The sequence below is a fragment of the Prosopis cineraria genome, unplaced genomic scaffold, assembly GCF_029017545.1.
Source record: "Prosopis cineraria cultivar Desert tree isolate PC_DT_omini unplaced genomic scaffold, ASM2901754v1 PC6, whole genome shotgun sequence".
NCBI classification, from domain to species: Eukaryota; Viridiplantae; Streptophyta; class Magnoliopsida; order Fabales; family Fabaceae; genus Prosopis; species Prosopis cineraria.
In genome coordinates this window covers 5703188-5726469 of record NW_026555337.1, presented here as the reverse complement: position 1 = coordinate 5726469, position 23282 = coordinate 5703188, and the positions used below count along the sequence as shown (strand labels likewise).

The following is a 23282-nucleotide window of genomic DNA, read 5'->3' as shown; positions in this document are numbered from 1 at the left end:
GTGCGTGTCCAAGTCCGTGACATTGATCTTATATGACTTGATTTCAGCATTTATTGTTTCATTTTGGAAAAAAAAAATATTTCCCGAAAAAATAAGATCATCCCTCCCCATGAAAACAATAAACTTGACGACTTGAATGCACTGCACTATATATGTAGTACTAACAAGGCCTAATGCAATCTAAGACTTATATTGGCTCTAATATCAAGATCAAGTTTTACCAATATGTACTCATAGTAAACTATTTGAGATTTGATTTCAACTATCATGAGTTAAAATTCATATTTTTTTAATGCAAGGAATGATGATTAATCATAATAGTTAGGTCTCTAATAATTCTTTTTAAAAAATGAAATAAAAATATCAATTCTAATAATTTTAAACAGAAGTTTCAGTAATAATTTAAGAATTACATTTAAAGTTTAAATATTTTATTTATAATTAAAAGCTTCTAAGTTACGAATGCATGAATCTAAATTTTGAGAAAATTTCGTTGGAACCTAATTATTATTAATTTAATATTTTGAGACTTAGCGATAATTTTTTTTTTTGGCCCTAATGAAAAGCTTGTGTGAAATTGGAACATAAATCATAACATCTACTTCCTCTATATGACATTTGTTTTTTAGAAGTTTTGCTTTCTTCAAAATATAGGATTTTAAGTACATGTAATACATTTTTGTTCAAATACACCCTGACTTTATTGAGTAACTAATGAGTTAATCTTGGATAAGTCAAATATTACAATTGAAAAAATTTTAAAAAATTAAAATATTATCCAATTTTTTTTAAAATAAATTAATTAATAATAATTTATATTATGATTATGCATAGGGAGAGGCAAATAGACAAGAAGGTATAAATTATATGTTTCATGTGTAAATTAAGGAGCTATACTAGACTAGTCGGTGCTATGAATGTGTAACATTAATTATCGCAGGCCCACCGCTGCTTCAAAGACCTGGAGTGTCCATTTTCTGATTTCCTAATAATGTCACTGAGATGCCACTACTCAAATCTGATCATCTCTTTCTATTTACCAATTTACATGCTTAATAAAGATTGATTTAGTTAATAAAAAATTAGTTCATCATTCATAAGGTTATATTTTAAATTCTATTATCAATATAAAGATTTATTTAGTAGATAATTCATAAATATCTTTGTAAGCTTTATTTAAATTTGAAAGCATATCCCTGTTTTGATAAGCTTTTAAAAATTAACTCGCTTGATTTTTTTTAAAAAAATAATATAGTGATAATTGGGATAGTAAATTCTATGACAAATTACAATCAAGGCTTAAGAGATTCAGTTGTATTCTTTTGAAACTTCGTATAATTTATTTGTAAATATTTTTTACGTTGTTTGAGATTTGTAAGTAATTTTTCCCAATATATTTTAAAAGCCTTGTATGAAATTTCAAACGGTGTCGCTAGAACAGTTTTTGGCAATGGCGAAGCAACTTAGGTGACGACGGTATGAATGGACGGAGGATATTTTTGTCATTGCACAATGTTTTTTTTTTCTTTTTCAAAAAATTACAACGATCTTCTATATTTAATTTCATTCCACGGGCTCTACTCTGTGCTCTTAATTACAAGAGCCTTTTAATTACTTCCAAAGATTAAGAAATGAAACTATTTTAATTAAAAGTAATAATTTTGTATCCTGACATTTTTCAAAAAGACCCCTCGACATAGGTGAACCTGAATCCATTATATCTCTTTCCTAACTAGTTAATGTAGGAGCACATCCTAACACTTTCTGACTTCACGCACACATCCTATTTAGACGGTGGTCGGCCAAGCTTCATCATATTGTGGAGAATGGGAACATTCCTTCTTCATTTCAGCCTTCCGGAGTAGCAACTCCAACAATTGTCCTACCTTGTTATGACCCAACATTTACAGACCTTTGTTTCATTTCCGCTTAATGTTTCTGTATTTCAGTTCGCAAATGGAAGCTTGCGATGGTTTTCGAATCTAGAACAGAGTGCCTTTCTCCTCCAAGGTTTTACGAGGTTCATGCCAAAAAAACTCGTTCGCTAGCATGATACTACCGGGGATCTTCATGCTTTGCAGCCACATGGGGGTCCTTTACCTGGAGCTGTAGTATCTTTTGCGTTCTTTCCAGTTTTTGCCGGTCTATTTTCAGTTTGCTTGGTCTGTGTTTTATCTTGACTTGTGTTATTTATGTTCATGCATATATGTTTGTTATGCATATATGTTTGTTACACACTAAAGCCTATATCTTTTAAGCTCTGGGGTTTTAATCCTTGCAGGATATTGTTAGAATATTTATAAATATTATAGATTTGTGTTAATTAATAAGCTCAAACATATTAGCTTTTATGATCTTGTATAAAGCATGATAAGTGGACTATATAAATAAGCTCAATGGGTAAAGACTCAAATTATAACTCAATAATCGTCAGTTATTTTCTATCTCTTAACTGATTGAATTAAGGATAATATGAGATGATTAATTGATTAATTAATTAATTAATTAAAGCAGTTACTAATCTTGTTGATATAAGTCAATAACCATAAACACACGATACTTTTCAATCTCTCCATTATCTCTGCACTCTTAGCAAATTATAGAGGCTTAATGGATTATGTATCTATCTATACTTGAAATAATTGAGATCTCACATTCAGTCATGAATTCTTTAAATATATACATTACTTTACTCAATTTTATTTAACTTATATAAATTGAGATATTAAATTTCACACGTAATATCAAAACCAAGTTATAAATATTAATTTGTATATCTCAATTCATTATCTTATGCCTGTGTTGTTGAGATTTTGATTGAAATTCAATCCTGGTTAAATATTCTTGACTCCTCGTGTTATTCAGCCATATGAAAATTACGGTGCGACTCTCTCTTTTCTTCCCTTTTGGGTATTTCATGTAGAGTTGATTCTTGTAAATCAATTCAGTCACTTGCTCGCTGATCTTTTATCCAACGATATTGAACTGGTCTTTGGACTGCCTTACTTCTTTTACCCGAGCTTCCGAACAAAACAGTGTATGTCCAAGAATATTGCAATCAGAGCCTGTTGGAGTATATTCTCATGTCCATTGGTTGAAGTTTATTTTTTATTTTTTTATTTTTTCTTCAAGTCATGGTCTTTTAGTTTCCGTTGTCATGTGTGTTTGAGCCTATACTCGTTTTTTCCCCCTTTCCAGTCATAGTTTTTCATGTCTTTCTTTGGAGTCTGTGATTAGTTTTTAATTTGTTTTGGGCCTTTAAAATTTCTCTCTCTTTTTTTTTAACACTCTTTTGTCTTGTGTTGCTTCAATTATCTTGATTAATTCAGTTTTTATTTAAAAAAAAGAATCTTTTGGTGTAGCTCTTTTTTTTAATAAAAGTTGACTTTGTTTTTTAAAAAAAATGTGGGACCTCATCCAGTAACGGGCATTTTTGCATCCGGAAAAAAAAACAAAGACAACTGAGAAAGAGGTCTTATTAAAAAAATAAATCAAGCTTGTGACTTGAACATACATGTGCGCAAGTTAAAAAAAAACTCATAATTATTTGTTTTTATCTTCTCCATTTTTTAGAGTCTATAATCTTGTTAGGGAGAAAATAATTCCAGATCGGCAGATCCTGCTCTGTATTGATAATGATGATCTACCGAAGAATGCATCTGGTATGGATGGGCTAATAAAAATTTACGCCCTAGCATTTCATTCCCTTCTGATTTTGGTAAATATCATCCCCATTTTTACAAAAAAATAAAAAAAAGAAACAAATATCGATTCCGTGTTTTCAAGAGAAAACAAATGACAATACCCCAAGCTAATGCGCATTTATAGCCCATTGCGTCCAGAGCTTTTGGTGTTGTTTACTCTTCCTTGAGAAAATAATGTTGAAATTGCGTCCCCCGAGGGTGGGGGGGGGGGGGATGAATTTTTTTAAAAATGAATTATTTACGAGATCATTTATACTATTTCTGTTTTTATACATAAATCATCTTTAACTGATTTACATGGACTAAGAAAACTAGACAGTTGTCTTAAAGCTACTTCATTTTTCATAAATAACCATGACAAATTGAATTCTTGATTTTTTTTTCAATTTCTTTCTTCACCATAACTATTCAACATCTACACTAAAGACAATAAAACAAAATATTAATTGCTTCACAAATTTTACAAGATAACTTATAAAGAAGAACATAAAAAGCTTTTTTTTAATTACTCGCAAGTATTCTCTTATTAAGGGCAATAATATTCAAAGTATGATTGAATTATTATCTTTAATAATGTTATAGGAGTTGAATCATGTTCAAAGCACCGTTAAACATTAACTGTAATTTTTTTTTTTGTGAGATTCAAATACTAGTTCATTATGTTATAAAAGTCTAACTTCTTTTATTAAACTCAACTTTCATTAATAAAGGCTCAATTGATTGATCAATATTCATTCTTTCATGAGTGGGAAAGAAGGGGATCACTTCAAGTTCATGGCCCATCTCACTCGTAGGCATGATAGACTTACAATTGACCTGTAGTTTTATTAAAATTGAATGAGTTTAACCATTGTTAAAGGGTTAAATTCAATGTTTATTTTTTTATGAAAATCACACACACACACACACACGTATTATTTAGAAGACATAATCCAATTATATAAATTTTAAGATATAAAAATAAAAAAACATATATTTTAACCTCTACACTTTGCTCGTATTTTATTATAGAACCTATATATTTTTTAGTGTTTTAAATTCCTATACTTTTATTTCTCTAGTGTCTTACATTCATTTAAAGTCCTTATATTTTGTTCATTTTGTTTATTCAGAGACCTATAACACCGAAAAATAAAAATGTAGAGACTCAAAATATAAAAGAAAGTGTAAGAACTTATAATAAAACACGAGTAAAATAGAAGAATTAAAATATATGTTTTTCCTATAAAAATTATATATTTAATCCTAAAGTTATATAATTTTTTAATAAAAAATATAAACTTTTTTAATTTTATTTTAAAAAACATTAAATGATTTTAGCTTTGAGCGGTTAATAAATCTAACATATCTTAATTAAATAATAAGAGTTATACTAAAACAGAATAAATTACATGAATTTAATTTAAAATAACATGAAATTATAATCCAACATTATATTAGGAAAAAATTAATTATTTGATCATTGTATTTTGACCTAATTACAACGCAATTTTTAAATTTTGACTCGTTATAACTAAATTTTTAAAATTTTAATTTAGTTGTAAATCAGTTCATAAACTTTACCCTTTACAATTTAATTTTTAAAATTTTAACATCTTAAATATTAATCCCTATATTTTAAAAAATAAAATTATAAAAATTAAAAATATTTTAAATTTATTATTAATATTTTAAATTATTAAATTCTTTTAATCTTTATAAATATAAAAGGTTAAAATATTTACAATTTTTGTAATTTTATTTTTTAAAATATAAATATCGATATTTAAAAGGTTAAAATTTTAATAATTAAATTATAAAAGATAAAATATAAAAATTGATTGACAATTAAATTAAAATTTTAAAAAATGAGTTATAATAAATTAATATATAAATATTAAATTATAATTAAATTAAAATTATAAAAAATATAAATGATTAATTTTTCTTTATGTTAGTAACTTTTTTTTCCCGTATGCCGAAGTTTGGATCGTTTTTCGTTACCTGTCCCCTAGGGTTTACGGAGCGAACCGGGCATAAAACCTCTGCTTTGCCTTGAAGCTCTTGATTCTCGAACGTCTTCACCATCTTGGTGCTGGATTAAACGTCTTTACCTTCGCCCACTGATTCATCGATTTTATCTGCGCCAAATAGGTTCGATGGCTGATCAAGAGAACAGTGGTATTGGGGTCGCAAACGCCTTCACTCGGGTGGTCGAGGACTGTTCCTTCGACGTGTCGGATCTAAATTCTGCCGTGTCGAATGGCGTGGGGACGGCGGAGGAGAGAGCCGAAATGGGGATTTCGAGTTCTACTATCGAGCCAGAAATGAGAAGCGGTTATTTGCCGATTACTATGAAATCTATATGCGCTGTGAAGTTGGATGGAGAAGTGTTTGAAAATTTGGGGATTTCGAGTTGTACGCTTGACCAAGAAATGAGAAACGGTGCTGAGCCAATTGCTATGGAATCTACCCGTGCCTTGAAAGTGGATGGAGAAGCGTGTGAAAGTTTGGGGGTTTCGGGTGGTAATATTGAGGAAGGGATGGGAAGTATTAGTTTACCTGGCGGGCTTCAAAGTTCTGAGCAAGAAATGAGAAACGGTGCCGAGCTAATTGCTGTGGAATCTACTTCTATTGAGCAGGTGGATGGCGAAGTGCAAGAAAAATTGGGTTTTTCGGGTTTTAACAGTAATATTGAGGAAGGAGTGGGAAATATTAGTTTAGTTAGTGGGCTTGGAAGCTCTGTTATAATTGGAAAGAATGATGAGAAGAGCGAAATTAAGATGGATAAAGATGAAAGTGAAAGTTCAGATTCCGAGAGTGATAATCCATCTTCATCAACATCTGCATCTTCTAGTAGTAGCAGTGATAGTGACGATATCTCTACTAGTGGTGGTTCTAGTGATGATGACGATAGTGAGGAAGAGGAACGACAGGGAAAAGAAAAAATGACAGAAAAGATTGAAGTGGAAGTTGAAGAAGGTGAGATAAAAGACTCTGATGGGCAAGCGCTGGGCACTAACACTGCCGTCAGTGAAGACGATGATGACCTTGATGAAGATGCAGTGGAGGTTTCTTGGAGTGGCATTAATGATGAAGACGATGAAGATGGCATTACTACGGAAGGACCCATCAGGTCAAAGAACGAGATCAAGGTTTTTTTTTTTTTTACTTCAAATCGTAGACTAAATACTTGATAGTATTTTGGTCTGGAACCTGATGTTGCTGATAATTTAGTAAATTTAATTGGCTATGCAACTGTGCAAGTGAAAGTAGTGTTTTCCGAGGCTACTTTGTGAGGACTGCTTTGGATTCGCCGATAAAAATTGGTTGTTGTGGGGGTTAATTTGGATATCATTGGGGACTTTTCTAAGATTTCTTATGTCTTCTGAGATTGTTGGCTGATATTCACTGCACGATATTATCCATAATTATGTCTTATACTGTATAGATGCAAATCATGGGTTAGAGTGACGTGATTTAACTCCCGTAACGTTATTATGTATCTTTACTGACGAGCTCTGCATGTCTTGTTTTAGTTTTAATCGAGGGTTCGAACTGTTGGGTCTTTTGCATTTTTATCTCTGAATTACATTATTTTCTTGAAATGTTTTGATATGCCAGGCATGATACTAGCTAACGGATGATGAGGCATGATTTTATTCATTATATTTAATTGATTATTAACATCTTGAACTAAACTGTGTAAATAGAAAGCCTTGATGTGTAGTATTATACAATTTTCTTTTGAGCTTGACTTTTGATCTGACTGTACTTCGCAGGATCTTCCTTCAGTTCCTCCAGTAAATGTGACCATAGAACCACACCATCAAATGCTTCCAGTGGGAGTTGTTTTGACGGTAAGATAAAGAAAACCACATCTTTCATTTGGGAAGGATAATAGGCATTCCACTATGACCTTTATTAATGGCAAATGTTTTATTTTTCGCTGCTTGATGACCTCTGAGCTTAAATACAGTAAGCAAAATATCTTTAGTATAAAGGATAAATTTCAAATATTGTTGATAAACTGAATCAATGATTCATTTTACAGATAATCAGCTCCCAATTCATTGTGGAAGGGATGGAGAAGCATGATCCTCTTAATGAGGGGTCCATTCTCTGGATAACTGAAAGCCGAGCACCACTAGGGTTGGTTGACGAGATCTTTGGACCTGTGAAAAACCCTTACTATGTTGTGAGATACAATTCTGAAAATGAAATCCCCAGGGGTGTCCGTGTGGGTACTCCAATCTCTTTTGTTCCGGAATTTGCCAATCACGTGCTTAATAACAAGGATCTTTACAAGAAAGGCTATGATGCTTCTGGCTTGAATGATGAAGAGGTGTCCGATGAAGCAGAGTTTTCTGATGATGAGAAAGAGGCAGAATACAGGAAAACGAAAAGAGTGATGAAGAGAGGTGTTAGTGATAAGAACCATGGAAAGCATAAAAGCAACAAAAAGGAAGCTTCAAGGAAAAATGGCCCGGCAGTGCCTCCCTATCCCGTCCAACCTGCTTCTTCAACGCATAATCATGAAAAGTTTCCTCCATTTTCAGGCATCAGACCAGGTCCTTTTGAGGCAGCTCCAATTGTTCCACCTTTTCCACCTCCAAATGCGGGCCCTAATTTAGCTTCAAACGGAGTTTGGACAAACGGGATATCACTTGTACAGCCACAAACTGCTCTGTTTCCTAATGGCATATCTATGTTTCCAGGAAATGTACAAAATCCTTATCAGTTGCCAATGACAGGGATCCCATTTCAACAGCAGTTAGGTCCAAATCTAGGATCGCTTCCGCTTCCAGGAACCAGCTTGCCTGTACAACCCAATATATTTGCACAACCTATGTACCCCCGGGGGCTTGTCGGTCAAAATCAAATGACATTTGGGATGAACTTCCCGCAGATTCAGGCATCTGTTAGTAGTGGTGGAGAGCAAGTTTTTTTACCCTACGGAATGCAATCAGAAAGAAACCATAATTTTCAGTCTGGTCCAGACAATCTCCATCCTCCCAATCAATTTAGACCCGGTGGCTCTGCTAATCGTGGAAGGAAAACATTTCACCAAAGGGGAAGAAAAGGCTGGCGACCAACCAAGTGAAACTTCAGCGTGCTTCGCCGCACAAGCAAATGTTTGAACGGGTCACACGGGATGTACTGTGGTTTTTTAAGTCATGTAACTCGTGAGTTGAAATGAATCCACTTGAGCTATTTTCGGTGCCCATTATCATTATTAGTAGGAAAATTAACTATTGATCCTTATACTTTTTCTTTATTTTTTTCTCTGTTTTACATTGCTCCAGGTCTCTTTAGTCTATCTCTCTCTAGTCTATCTTGTCTGGAATGGTAGTCATTCTATTTTTTAATGTCTAAAAAGATTAAAGTGTTGACTTGTGACTACCATCATTAATCTGTGTTGAGTGGTATTTTGATTTAGCATATAACAATGCTGTACATCTTTTTTTTTTTTTTTTAATGTTGGGGTTTCAATAAATTGAAATATAATTTTTCCTCAACACAGGATTATTGATGTTGGTTACAAATGGCATATTCATTTGCGGTCTCGTCATTCTTTGGGGCATGTTAAAATATAGAGGAACTAGGATAAATTAGAGAGAATTGGAACTGCAAAATATATATATATATATATATATATACTAAAGCGCATTAAAAGTATATGAACTAATAGCTGTATTTTCCCTTATTATTATTAACTACAAAAAAATATAAAGAGTATAGAAGGTGATGAAAATAAATTACGTGTACACCTGCTTAAAAAATAATGATGATAATTATTAACATTAGAACATGAATTTTTGCTTCTAGTTATTTGTAATTATATTTTCTTTTTTAATATTCTTCAAAAAATTCTGGTTATCAGCATAAATCTTTGATTTTAGATTTGAGATATCAAGCAACTTAGTTCACATCTTTAATGTTATCTTTTAGGAAAATATATCTGTAGGTCTTTATAATTTTTCTCAATTTTAAATTAGATCTCTATAATTATTTTGTTTTAATTAAGTCTTTATAATTTGGTTTATTAAATATGTTAATCCTTAAAAGATTAACATTAATAATGAATTTTTAAATTTTTCAAACAAAAATACTTTCAGGTTTATAGAAAATTTAATTTAATACTTTTAGCCAAAACTGAAAAAATATTGATATGTTGTTTAATTTTTTTATAATTTTTTAATGAAAATTCTATAAATATAAAAAATATTTAAATTAAAATTTAATTATATAAATTTTGAGTTATAAAAATTAAGTGATTAATTTTAAATTTATATAATCATTTAATAAAAATATAAAAGTTTTTAATTTTTTTTAAAGAAAAAAATCCAAGGGTTTTAATTTTCACAGGTTAAACACTTTAATTAATCAAAGTATCAAGCTTCAATTAAAATAAAATAAACTACGTGAATCTAATTCAAAATTGACAAAAACTATAAAAGCTTACAGATATATTTTTCCCAAATTATTTTCCATGAAAGTAGTCAAACACAATAATTTGCCCTTTTTTAAAATTCAATAAAATACTTTTCATCAAACTTTTAGAATATCTAAAAATAACTTATTCTTTTTTTCTCATAAAAAATAACTCATTCTTTAGTTATAAACAAGCGTGCTCTAAATATTTTGGAGTGATACATTTCCATATAGAAAATTTATTATCTACGTAGTAATTTTTAGATTTGACATCTCCATACATTTCTCTTCATTAAAAAACTCATCAATTGGTAATTAGTGATTTTTAAATTTTATCATATTTCGGTGTATCTATATTTTTATCAACAACTGAACATTCTCCTTCATCAGCTACATTGATTTATTTTCTATTATTCAAGATAATAAAAAATTTACCCTTTCTAAAAATTCTGATTTAAACTATCATTGTAATTTTTTTTGTATATAAAAAAGACCTTTTTCATGAAAATAACCTTAAAACAAATAGGTCCTTTATAGGGAGATAGCAGCAAATTCCTTGAGACAAAATGCGAATACTGATAGAAATTTATAATCCAGTCAGTGACAACAATCAACACTGCACTGCGGTTGGAACTTGAATCCAATTAGGAATTATAACAACTACTCCTATAACAGAAGAAATGACTCCCATAAGGAGGAGGAGGGGTGTGAATATCAGAATTAAGCAAAACAAGACGGGACTCAAGCTTTAGCATTCCTTGTAAAGTCGGTACAAGTCTGGCAGCCACAATCTGAAAAACGGCAGGTATCACATCCAAAGCACACACAAGAAGTGCAACCTTTGCATGTCGGAGTACGAGCACATCCTCTGTAAACTCTGCGAGTCGCTCGTTCTTCTTCATCATCGCACGTTATTCTGTCATACAACTTACCGTTATATATTGCCCACATAATAGCCAAGTACAACTTCAGTGATTTCTTTTTGTGCAACGTACAACTCCAGAGATTACTTTAAAAGGAACTTGACTTTGTCTATACCGTTGAAAAATATATTGGTGAAAATGATCTTGGGGAAGAAAGGATGTTGACCCCCCCCCCCAAAAAAAAAGGGGCTATACAGCACAGTTACGTTGAAGTAATGAAATCATGTCTTATAATAAGAAGCGGGTAACTTCAATGCTTCTCTTATGACTAGACTAAAATAAAGATTCCTTCAAATGAGCTAAATAATCGAAACGATAGCACAAAATTCTGCTAAAGCTCATTTCTTCTCTTTCCATCAAAAATTGAGTCCAAAACACATGTGCATAGCCCCTCCCAGATAAGAAAGTTGCGAAGAGACCCCAAATTCAAGAGGACTTTTGAATTTAAAAAAAAAAAAAAAAATCTACTGGGCATGGTGGCATTGGCACCTTGTCTATTAAATCAGAGTATCTTTTATCATCTAACCATCAATAGCAAGGCGTATGGGGCCAGAAAAAAGGCTGAAGAAAATGGAAATGTCAGCACTGGACAGAACAAAGCATGCAATGGCCGTGCAAAATGATAATTTCCAACAAAGCCAAAAAGCATACATGTCCCAAAGGCAATCAATAATACTGTAGAATATAAATCCCATAATTTTTTCTCATGCTACAAATTTTCCACCTAAACACAATATTTTCTAGGCTTTTAACCCTCTCATGTGCAAGGCACGCAGAAAAAATCTGGTTGATAATTAAAAATTATATTAAACATCAGCCCCAGGACCTGAACATGAACTGGAGCAGAATATAATAACTCAAGTAGACACAATAGACTGAATAGCAGCAAGAAATTGTTAATACGAATGGAGGCTGAATTGTCATTAAGATCATTGGCAATATTGACATGCTCGTACAAGGAAACAATTTCATCAGCCTTATTTTCATTTTGCTTTGCAGGAATAAAAGCCAATGAGTGGCACAACTAAAATTACATAAAACCACCAACCCAGAAGGACCGGTTCTAGAGGCATTTCAAATTCTTTAGGTAATAGCATGGAAGCGCAAACTTAAAAGTAAAAATACACAAGACATGTCAATATGTTATTAATAAAGTTCTTCATCAAGCTGCAGAATGAAAAAGAAACAGGTAGAGAGGAAGGTGGTAGCTTGGATAATCACTACTTGATACAAGCCGATGCAAAAAAAATATAACTAATTTTTGTGAAAACTTAGGAGTTGTGCCCAAATGCAGAATCCAAGGAGGTGGTTAATGTTAAGACTATAGGACAAAATGGTATTACAATCAGAACAGACAGTACAACTGCTCAAAAAGCTACCACACATTCCATTACAATATTTATATCACAGAAATAATTATTACAGTTCTAGAAGCTTAGTAACATTCACTTCCATGTGATTTTATACTATTTTATCCTTAAATAACTTGTATTATTCACAAAACATGGAAATAATTAAAACAATATCATCGCAAGCATGGTTTATTAACTCAATTATAAATTCTTATGAAGAAAACAATTGATATGCAGCACCTATGTTTTAGGGTTATTAGCACAAATTCATTTCAATGTACGAGACTAACTGAATAAGCATACTTGTCATATGGAAGATCAGCACATTTCCAATTTGCATCTGCCAAAGCATCATGGTGAACACGGCATTCCTCTTTAGTTCTCAGACGGAATCTGCGCTTTTTTTTGCACCTTGTACAGCAAATAAACTCATCACGATGACAAGATCGTCCATGATTCAATCTATTGGAACCATTAACTGTTTTTGACACTTGATTGTAGTATCTGAGAAGCACTGTTTTGTATAAGGAAACCTTCTCGCCATTAATGATCACCCAGATATTATTCTTCCATTTCCTGGCTGACTCTCTTCCAGAGTGTTTCTCAAATGCAGCAGGACTCAGCTTGTCTATCCATAAAACAAAATGGAAGTAAGGTCGTTGAGGAGGAGAGAATTGTTTTTAAATTTAATTTTCCGGATCAAAACACATAGCATGCAAGGCAAAGAGTCAAATGTAGAAACAATTTATATTTACATCAAGAATACAGAAGACACAGTAGAAATACGCCAGGGCACAACATAGATGCTGCTGGATGAAACCAAACAGAAAGCTCAGTAAGACCATTTATGTTTAAATTCTGAACCAATCGAGTAGATTTAACTAGCTTGTCTGCTGCGTTCAAGTGTTAAAGACACATTAACAGAATAAAACTGGAATCAAAAATACTATATATGGAACAAACCAACAGAATTTTAATCTCCTGTGATTCATATAATCTCTTTCCTGGATTGATTTCCCAGGCGCTGGTCAAATTCAATCATGAAGACATGCTAGAATACAACTATATCAAGCTAAGTTTCATTTCACTATATTCCCAGTAGGATTGATAAAAACGCATTGTTCAGTCCTAATGCATCACCAGAGGCGGTCTTCTTCTGGGCGTAACCAAAACTCTAGATATATAATTGATCAAACAATTGAAAGCAAGCAAGCGGATGCCGGAAACGAGTCTAACTTTAGATCATGGCATCGTACATGGGTATGCAGGCTGTTAGATCAGACTCATAGTTTAACCTCCTGAATAAGGTCCCAAGTTACCCCGAGAAAAACTACTCTAATTAAGTGGATGCCTGCATCCAACGGGCTGCCCAAATGCAAATAACTCCTTTTATCAGACCCACTTGACTGATCACAAATAAGACTACCGGATCTCAGCCGTGATGGACATGCGATACTATTCAACAGGCACAACTTTGCACCGAACAAGGAACAAGTAGCCATGCTTTACTGCCAATGACACCATAAAAGAAAGAATTTGCGTAACTTCATTACTCGATCGAATGGACGTCTTCACTGAGACAAATCAACATACACTTGGACTGTACAACTGGCAAAAGAAACGACGACTTGCATAACTATTGTTACAAACACGAAACGCAACGCAGATTAAGTGACCAACAACGACGCATACCAACGTCATCACTCAGACTAACAGAAAAATCGTACACTCAGGAAATCAACATGCATAAAAATCAGAACCTCAACTTTAGAGAGAACTCAGGAGAGAAAGAGAGACCTTCCTGGCAACCAGGGGTGCATTCACAAGTGATTTCCAGGCACCCATTTATGAAAACCCTAAGCCGACCGACAGCGTCACCGTATCTATGGCTAGTACACCCACATGTTACCTCCACATAGTCTTCAACCCTCTTGACCCCACTCATCTCCCTCAGTTCGTCATCACTGAACATTGTAAGCCCACTTTCTCTATCCAAACCATTCGCCATTATTCTCCTCCGCCAGAAGAGAAGACTCTGTTTCGGCTAGAAGGAGTGGGAAGAAACGAGATAAAACCCAGAGGATATCTGGTAGGAAAGTCGAATATATAGTCGACGGAAAGATATGCGGCGAAAAATCAGGAACAGTACAAGGATATCCTCCAAATGATGGAGTATTGATACGATATGGAAAACCTCCGACAAAAGCTCTCAAGGAAGATAAAGAAAACCCAAAACCAAAGGCCCCCAAGGGTTACTCCGAGAGATCTGGCAGGTAAAACATTGAAGGACGAGAGAGAGAAGAAAGTAAGCGCGCACGGGAGAGAGAGGGGAAGCGACAGAGGTTGGTGATGGGACTGTGAATGAGCTGGCGGAGCAATACCAATGTTGCGAGGCAAAGGGCCTTAAACTTCCACAGGTTTGATGGTCAGCTTAGCCATTTGCATGATATGACATTAGGCCCCATTTGGTTTCGTCAATGTATTTTTTTTTTTTAATACAGGGTCACAAAAGAACCGTGTTAAGGAGTACAGAAATCAAATTATATCAAATTTTATAAAGAATCTGTAACTTGAAGACGGATAATTAAAAATAATGATGTCTAATTATTTTGAGAGGTTTGATGAGAAAATATATTAACATATCTGTTTGCTTTTCCTGAACATGTGAGGAGCTACGTGAATGTATTTTGATTTCTGTGCGTTAAACTCAAAACTGTTCTCTTGCATTAAAATAGATTAAAATATTTTAGATCAACTTGCTTAAGTTTATATACTCTTGATTTGGAATATACTCCCTCCCTCGGCTCAATAAGATAGTTTTAGAATGTGTAACTAATGTATTTTTTCAAGAAAAAAATTAATAAATGAATTATTTTATATTTATTTTTAAGTAAAATATATTATTAAATAAATATAAATATAAATATATGATTATATGTTTTAGAGAAAGGAGTATTCTCCAAAGTTGAAAACTTTGAATATCAAGGAAGAGAAATAAAATTTTATATTTTATAAAAAATAATATAAGTGAAACTTAAGCATTTAACCTTATATATTTAATATACTTTTATTCTATTAAATAAAGATAACTGAATTTTAATGTATTGATAGTATTAGTAATAAGAGTTAAATATACATGAAAGATTTATGTGTCTTGATTTAATTGAAAATAAACATATTAAATATATAGTTAAATATATAAGTTTTTTTATTATATATATATATATATAGCTTCGTAATATCTTGACTTTAAAAGATTTCTTTCCCTTTTGATTTATCCATTAATCATTTAATCATACACTTTATTAGTCTATTGTCATGACTTAATTGTCCTCTATTGTTCTCTGTGTCATTGCCTTCTCCCCCGGTGGCTTCATTGCTTAGTTGAGGGCTTTAATGGATGTAGATTCTTCCATATAAGCCGATGGTTTTGTTAAACGAATGATTCTTGAATATGGATTTATTGATTTTGTTGTTCGATCTCAATTACTTTGTCTAAACTCTGAGGCGACGATTGTTTATTTTGTTGGGTTTGTGGAAGAAGCAGCGTGTGATAAAAGAGGAGATCAGTCAGTGATAGAGAATCTTGGGTGAAAACTATACTGCTGTCTTTTTAATATTTTTTACTGACTCCAATACTTAATTCATACGCACGAAACAAAAATTAATCCATCCTGGTCCCTATAAAAAATAATGAAAGTATTTTTCTCTTGTGCAATGAACAATTACTCATTGTTATTGCATTTATTAATTTTTGTTACTCTGTTATAAGTTAGGTATAATTAAATATGCAACGATCATGTAAGACCACTAAAAATATTTTGGAAAAAAAACTAAATTTGAAATATACTAGTATTGTTCTAAATATTATGTTTTGAAAATCCATAACTCATATCTTTTAAAATTCCTTTATTTTTAATGTTATAATGAATGACTTAAAAAAAATTCTTGTAGTAAATATTTTATAACTTTCAAAAACTACATAATACACCATTATATGCCTTTTGATATCTTATATAATTTTAGGATAGCATTTAAATGACCAGAGGCCTATATACAAAAGTTATGTCCAAAGCAAATGTATCTAAATGAATAAAAAAATTTATCCATTATTTTCTCTTTTATTTCTTGTCTTGTTTTGTTCTTCTCTACTTGCTTATATTTTATAACAAGTATTTATTTTGCCAGCGCATTTGTTTTTATTAATTGTACTTCTTGATTGATCTGAAATATTTTTTTATTTTATAGAAAATAAAAAATTAACTACACTCTTGATTTGAATGGAGTGTTGAAATTTCATATTTTTAGTCATATAAATTATACATTGAAAATACTCCTTCGATCCACTTTATTAATCACTTTTTAGAAGGATGAAGTGGTTTACTTTATAAATCATTGAATTGATAATAATATTTTATTTCAAATGCAATATCTAAACTATTCTTAAAAAATAAAAGAGAAAAAATAAAAAATAATATTATATAATTTATTTACTTATTGAAAGTTATGTATGTAATTTTATTAAATTTTATTCTCTGTATTTTATTATATTAATATTAATAAAGTTAATAAAAATAATTTATAAATAAAATTAAAGGGAGCACATTATTATTTTCTTTGACGCTTCCAATTCCATTCCCGCCTCTCATTTCTGTGCAATCAAAATCCTTTCGATCAACCAAACGGTACGTTAGAGAATAGGAAAGAGAGAGAAAAATAAAAAGGTTGCTTCTTGTCCGGGGTCCTATGTATAGGAGGAGATCCACTTGGTGGGAGACTTTATAGTTTCTTTTTTGTCCCTCGTTCAATAATTTTCCCCCAGTTAGAAGTTTCAGCGTCCACTTTTGATTTCATCTTTCATTAAGCCAGATTTTAATTAAATCTAAGGAGATATGGATATACATGTCATGTTGTGTGTAGAAACAAACATAAACATGTTATGGAATTGATGTATGTAATAAACTTGAAATTGGATCAGGTTACGATTTTTTGATAGATTTTAATTCAATAGACGAAATCTATTCTTTAATTACTCTAGTGTATAAATATGAAATTGATAATGTATATGTAGAGAGAGAGAGAGAGTAAAATATAAGATCACTTTTTTTTTTTTTTTTTTTGGTCTGACTCAGTTCCCACTCCCCACTTCCTCTGCGGACAAATCTGCAAATACTAGCTAGCAGGCCTGGTGGTCTCCTGCTACAAGCAAAGGCGTGTCTGTTCTGAGACAATCACGGTTATTGCAGATAGCAGGTTTGTGTATTATGATTATACTACCATGCAATGAAAGCATGCACATATATATTAGACAAATTAAAGCCGTCTATTAAGAAATCCATGTCCAATCATATCATGTCTGTCCAACACTTGTTACACTTTACGTGTGTGTTCTTTCTGGTCCCTGCTGCATGTGCATGGTGTTCACGAAGAGTGAATCAAGACAGCACAGAAGTGGAGATCAGGTCATGAGCTTCAAATCAAAGCTGTGTGGGAAAAACAGCCCAGAATTCATCACAATTAACAGTGAAGCTGCGTGCTGTAATGATAACATGCTGTGAAATGGATTCCATTGTCTCGCCTTGTGAAAACTTGACGTTACATTATGATTTGTGAAATCATGAAATCCAATATCCATCCAATCCGAGTCATTTTAATTTAATTTGCCGTGCGGCGCGCAGGCAGAGGCTTTTGCAAATTGCTAGCTCCAAGGGCCTCCTTGCCATCCAACATTGGTGCACAGAATAAAGCAATGTTCCCTATAGAATCTGCACGTATAAGCTATAAGCTGGCGTGTTCTTCAGATCAATCACAGTGAACTTTACGGCTTCGACAATGAAACAATGATAGCGTCCACAAGCACTTCTATGCTGGCTAATCATCATCAGCTCGGACTAGTCAGTTCGGTAAGTCTGGCTGTATATTAAAAGTAGTGCATTTTTTCTTTTTTCAAGATAGAACGAAATCTAGTCATATTAGAATAATGGAGTTACATAGGATTCTCCGGCTAATAGGTGCACTGTTGGGGAGTAGGGTTACCAATTATGCGAAACACATACGCGTGGTTGAGTCTACATGGGTTTCATGGTTCTGGCCTTCTGGGCATGTCATGACTCATGAGCAGTTTTCTAAGCAGAGAGATTGTTGGGCTTGCTCAACAACCTAATACTTGACTTGTTAGGACTTCGTTTCCCCCCCTCCCTGACATTGAATCCAGTGAATTAATAGGCCATGTTGATAGGTTTTTTATTGTTAAAAAAAAATCCGATGTTTTGTCTCATTAAAAAATAAAATAAAAAATTGTTCTGGGGGACTGTTGAACGAGAAGAACAGTGAGTCAGGTTGGGGCCTATGCAACATTGACTATGTTAATCCGGTTCGTGTTACTATCGTTTGTGCAGGTGCCAAACTCTTCACTTGACAGCCCTCGTGTTTCGTGATATTCCTCCCCCTCATTTAATTTATTTATTTTATTTATATTTAGTAATTTGTAATATATATTATAACTCTTCCAATTTATTTATTGGTCTCGTAACATGATTTTTTATTACATGAATTTTATAATTTCAATGTGTATACTAATAAAATGAATTTATAATTTGAAAAGTTTTTAAGAGGAGGAGGATGATTTATTATAATATTTTCTGATAATATATTTTCCGTCACCGAAATATGGTCACAAATAGTATTTCTTACAATGACAAACTCAAATTGTGAATTACATTTCAGAGCCATATGCAGCTGAAGATCCGTGGCGGATCATTGGAGTTTGTATCTTGGGCCGTAATATCTGACTAATGATTTCAGGGCCTCCCTTTTACCTTCATGGTGCTAGCAACCATGTCAGCAAAATAAGAATAACAATCCAAAACATGGCAACAAAATCATAATCAACTATTTGATTCAGCAAAAGGAAAACTTGAATCGACCAGACTCATCCAAAATTTGATTCAAAAACCCAACCCATTAACTTAAACACATGTTATAAAATTAAAATAAAAAACAAAAATTAATTCAGCTCCCACTGAGCATGACAATTTTGGAAGTTAGCAATAATAATTTTACAATCAGATATTGATGTTGGTCTTGAACCAAATTTTGGAGCTAGATCGCCTTTTTGGTGAGCTTGTAGATCAAGTTTTTAAGCAAATTTCACCTTCCTCTCAAGCTCAAGCTTCCCCTTTCCCTCTATCATCCAAGATTAAGGCACTATCAAACTCATCAACCCAAATCAATAGCCTACTAGATTGAGAACAACCCCATATCTAATAGCACAGCCCTAATCAAGAACAAACCCTTTTCAAATTAATAGAGTCAGAATTGAAGAAATGATTTCAAATTTGAAAATGATTTTATAATTAAAGAAAATTTTAAACCAAAATGATTTCAAACCAAAGACAATACCTCAAATTTTTGAAGAGATCAGGTTGTATGGTTAAAGAAAAACAAGATTTAGACTCTACTTTGGTTGACCAAAGAACGGCAAACTTACGATAGCTTTGAACCTATACTCTTCCTAACCAATTAAACCAAATCCTTAACTCGCCGCATTCTTCTTCCTCCTTAAAACCCCACTAGCATCTTCCTATTGTCTCCCTCAACGTCATTCGTTGTCACCCTTTGTTATGAGTTTGTGGTTTCGACCTCCTCCATACCTACCTCAGAGGTTGATAAAGAAGAAGGTTAGACAACAATGATGGCTTAGTACTATAGTTATGGTCGAAACAAAGGTTGAGTGCATTGATATGAATATGGACTTTCATGAAGAATGAAATTGGGAAGAAAAGAAATTGAATGAGAGGATGGCTAGACGAATCAAATGATGAGATGATGGTTTCTTTTTTTTTTTTTTTTATTTCTAAAATGGCCACGATGGATAACTTCGAAGAATATGTGCAAGGTGGCTTCCACACGATACATTAAGTAAACAGATAACGGTCAAATTTATTGTATTAGTGGTTAATGCAATCAAACCCTAATGGCAGGGCAAAATTATACTAAATTAAAAAACGTCAAGATAAAATTGTGCCAAAAAATAATTAGGAATATGAGTTACACTCGTGTGAAAATATCAAGAATATTTTTGTATCTTAACCCTTAAAAAATAATTATTCTTTGATTTTAATCAATGTTCAAATTCAATTTACAATTTTTGATTGGTCATTTCAATGTATTTACTAATTTCTGCTTGTAAATTCTTTTCTGTAGGTCCATAAGAATCAAGACGCTATTCAAGTACTGTCCAAGGGTTCCGGGCCAAAACGTTTAACGAGTGGGTTCCACGATATCTAGTGGGAGCGTAACACCGTAACTTCTCTTCCTTGTCTGATCTGCCAAGCACTTTATCAAAGCATGATACTATGTCCTGTGCTGGAATTCGGCCCAAGATTGGAACATGCAACGTACCAGCATAACATTTTTTTTAACAGTACTCCCTTTATTTTAAATTATAAAATATTTTTAAATAAAATTTTATATATCAATAAATTTTATTAAATATATTTAATAATTTTATATTTAAAAAATATAAATTTTTAAAAATATCTATCATTTAATATATTAAAAGAAGAAGAGTTAAAAATTAATTATAATGAAAGAAAGAATGATATTAAAATTGGTACATTCAATAAAACTTTAACATACTCAAAATATTTTATATTTTGAAATGAATTTTTTTAAAAAATATTTTATAATTTGAGATGAAAAAATATTATTTCATCACGGTTTGATGGTAAACAGTAATGTTATAAAAATACTCATTTATATTGATATGTTAAACAAAGGTTGATTAAGTACGGAACATTCATTGTTCAGATTATCTTTTCTCCGATGGTTGAATCACCTAACGCAAATTTTTTCTCTCTCCCATCAAGTTATTGTTAATACTCTCATCTCAAGCCCCCACGCGCCCCCGTAGGATATACTCCCTTCGTTTTTATTCATGGAAAAAATCATTATTTTTAATTTGTTTTTTATATAAATAAAATCATACTTTTTAATAGACATTTATTACAAAATTCCTAAATTATTTTTCATGCTTTTATTATTGATAATCATAAGAAATAATTAATAAAAGCTTGATCAACACAATTAATAGAGGATATTGTAATTTAATTCTTTTATTTTCAAACACAATTAATATAATTATTTGACTTAAATTGTATGATATTATTTTTTCCTACAAATAAAAATAGAGGGAGTAGCTAATTAATTGATGTATTGTCAAGCTTGAAGATCTCTTTGTATGATTTCATAAGATTTTTTTAAAATTGAAATATAAGTCATTGTTATATTTGAAATTAAGGAGTTTATATATTCCATTTGATTTGATTTTGAGGGAAAAAAAATCAAGCCAGACTAATCAATTTAGATTAGTTGGGTATATATTCAGTTTTTTTCTTTGATAAACTAATTTTAGGAGTGGATTAAGTTTTGGTGAATTTATTTATTTATTTTATTTTCTTGTTTATTTCTTTAGAGATTATATGTAGACATATCAAATAATATTTTTTAACTATTTCTAATTAGCATCATCAACCAAAAAAACTCTTTGTGAACAAATAGGAAAATTTTTAACTATCAATTAGTATCTTTAATATTTACCTCTTTGCATTATATTCAACAATCCATAAAAGTTTAAATTATTGCGCAACATTGCATCGGTTAATTTGTTAATTGTTATTATAAGTCTAACTTTAACAAGCCTTTTGCCTCCCCATTATCATTTTTACCGTCTCCTTTTTTTTTTTTTTTAACTGAATGAATTACTCTAATGTTGCTTGCTTGCTTTCCAAGGGGGAACCCGGAAGTATGAATCTATTAAACAAGGGCCATAATCTTGTAAAATATATATATATATATATATATGAAAAAAAGACAAATGCATCCCTTATTACTGTAGCCATTTCCATTAAGTAGTGGGCTGGTTTATTGACTTTGGGTTAGTTGAGTGAGTCCGGACATGCTAATACATATTGGATTGGGATAATTTGTTAAATAGTATGCACGTTAGATAAAAGCCTGGTTCAAATTCGGTTCTTGTTTAAAAAGTTAAAAAGAAAAAACGCGAAGCAATCACCTCAGTTTATTAAGCTAGAAAAATTAAAGCAGACTTGATAGACAGTCAGTTTTAACCAGTTAAAAGTGCTGAAAATAAAAATTGACATTTTATTATTTGTATTTTCTGTTTATTTCATGCATAAGCTTACTAATACTTCCAGCACGTAAATTCAGATCAAAACTATCGGCTATAAAAATCTTAAAAAGTAAGCTTTTATAGACTTACCATAAAAATCAGATCTACCCAATCATTTTTTTTAAATTTTATTTCTGATAGAGACCAATCAGTTTATTTTATTTTGCTTCAGCATTAAGTCATGCCTTTTCCTTTTCTTTCATTTATTTTCTTGCGTAGAGGATACACTTACTTTTTCTCTCAATCGATTTCTCTCCACTGCAATTAAAATCTTATATTAGCAAATCTGATCGTAACAGCTCTGTTTCTCCTCACAATGACATTCGCTATTCCGCCCATTGCAGCTCACTGTATGAAAAAGCTAGAAATTTTTCCAGTAAAAAAAAGAAAAAAAAATTCAAGAGCCCAGATGCCAACGAAAACCTTGAAGATTACCAAAACTAAAAGCGAAGGCGTTGATTGGGAGAAGTGGAGGCGCAAATGCGCAATAGACTAAAGCAGTAGAGAAAAATTAATCCGCCTTTTCCCTCTTTATAGCTTCAAGTAAAAATATATGGAGATCAGTCTCGTCTTTGCTCCTCTGCGAAAGAAACGCCGCGATTCAGTTTTTTTAAATCGGGGTTTAAAGTGACAAGAACAAGTTGTGTGTGGGGTTTAAAGATCAAAACTTTCTTAATACAACCAAAAATAATCGGAG

The 23282-nt window shown here is 31.9% G+C and overlaps 2 protein-coding genes across 2 annotated transcripts; one reads left to right on the top strand and one right to left on the bottom strand.

Annotated features, from left to right (window-relative positions):
• Positions 1-5668: 5668 nt before the first annotated feature.
• LOC129314280 (uncharacterized) lies at positions 5669-8948 on the top strand. The gene is made up of 3 exons (XM_054957672.1): positions 5669-6838; positions 7466-7543; positions 7738-8948. Exons 1-3 carry the CDS (start codon positions 5843-5845, stop codon positions 8785-8787), a joined length of 2124 nt encoding a protein of 707 aa, XP_054813647.1. The 5' UTR covers positions 5669-5842; the 3' UTR covers positions 8788-8948.
• A 1726-nt stretch (positions 8949-10674) lies between these two features.
• LOC129314406 (protein ULTRAPETALA 1-like) lies at positions 10675-14765 on the bottom strand. Its single transcript, XM_054957850.1, has 3 exons — positions 14191-14765; positions 12697-13021; positions 10675-11034 (listed from the first exon to the last, which is right to left on the bottom strand). The coding sequence occupies exons 1-3, from the start codon at positions 14399-14401 to the stop codon at positions 10860-10862; spliced, it is 711 nt and encodes a 236-aa protein (XP_054813825.1). The 5' UTR covers positions 14402-14765; the 3' UTR covers positions 10675-10859.
• Positions 14766-23282: the final 8517 nt, after the last annotated feature.

Bases quoted from the DNA above. Each gene is read 5' to 3' on its own strand.
- LOC129314280 (XM_054957672.1), top strand. From the start codon at position 5,843: ATGGCTGATCAAGAGAACAGTGGTATTGGGGTCGCAAACGCCTTCACT. The intron at 6,839-7,465 runs GTTTTTTTTTTT...TGTACTTCGCAG, and splicing joins GGTCAAAGAACGAGATCAAG to GATCTTCCTTCAGTTCCTCC. The intron at 7,544-7,737 runs GTAAGATAAAGA...TTCATTTTACAG, and splicing joins CAGTGGGAGTTGTTTTGACG to ATAATCAGCTCCCAATTCAT.
- LOC129314406 (XM_054957850.1), bottom strand. From the start codon at position 14,401: ATGGCGAATGGTTTGGATAGAGAAAGTGGGCTTACAATGTTCAGTGAT. The intron at 13,022-14,190 runs GTCTCTCTTTCT...TTTTATGGATAG, and splicing joins CACCCCTGGTTGCCAGGAAG to ACAAGCTGAGTCCTGCTGCA. The intron at 11,035-12,696 runs GTATGCTTATTC...GTTGTATGACAG, and splicing joins GCTGATCTTCCATATGACAA to AATAACGTGCGATGATGAAG.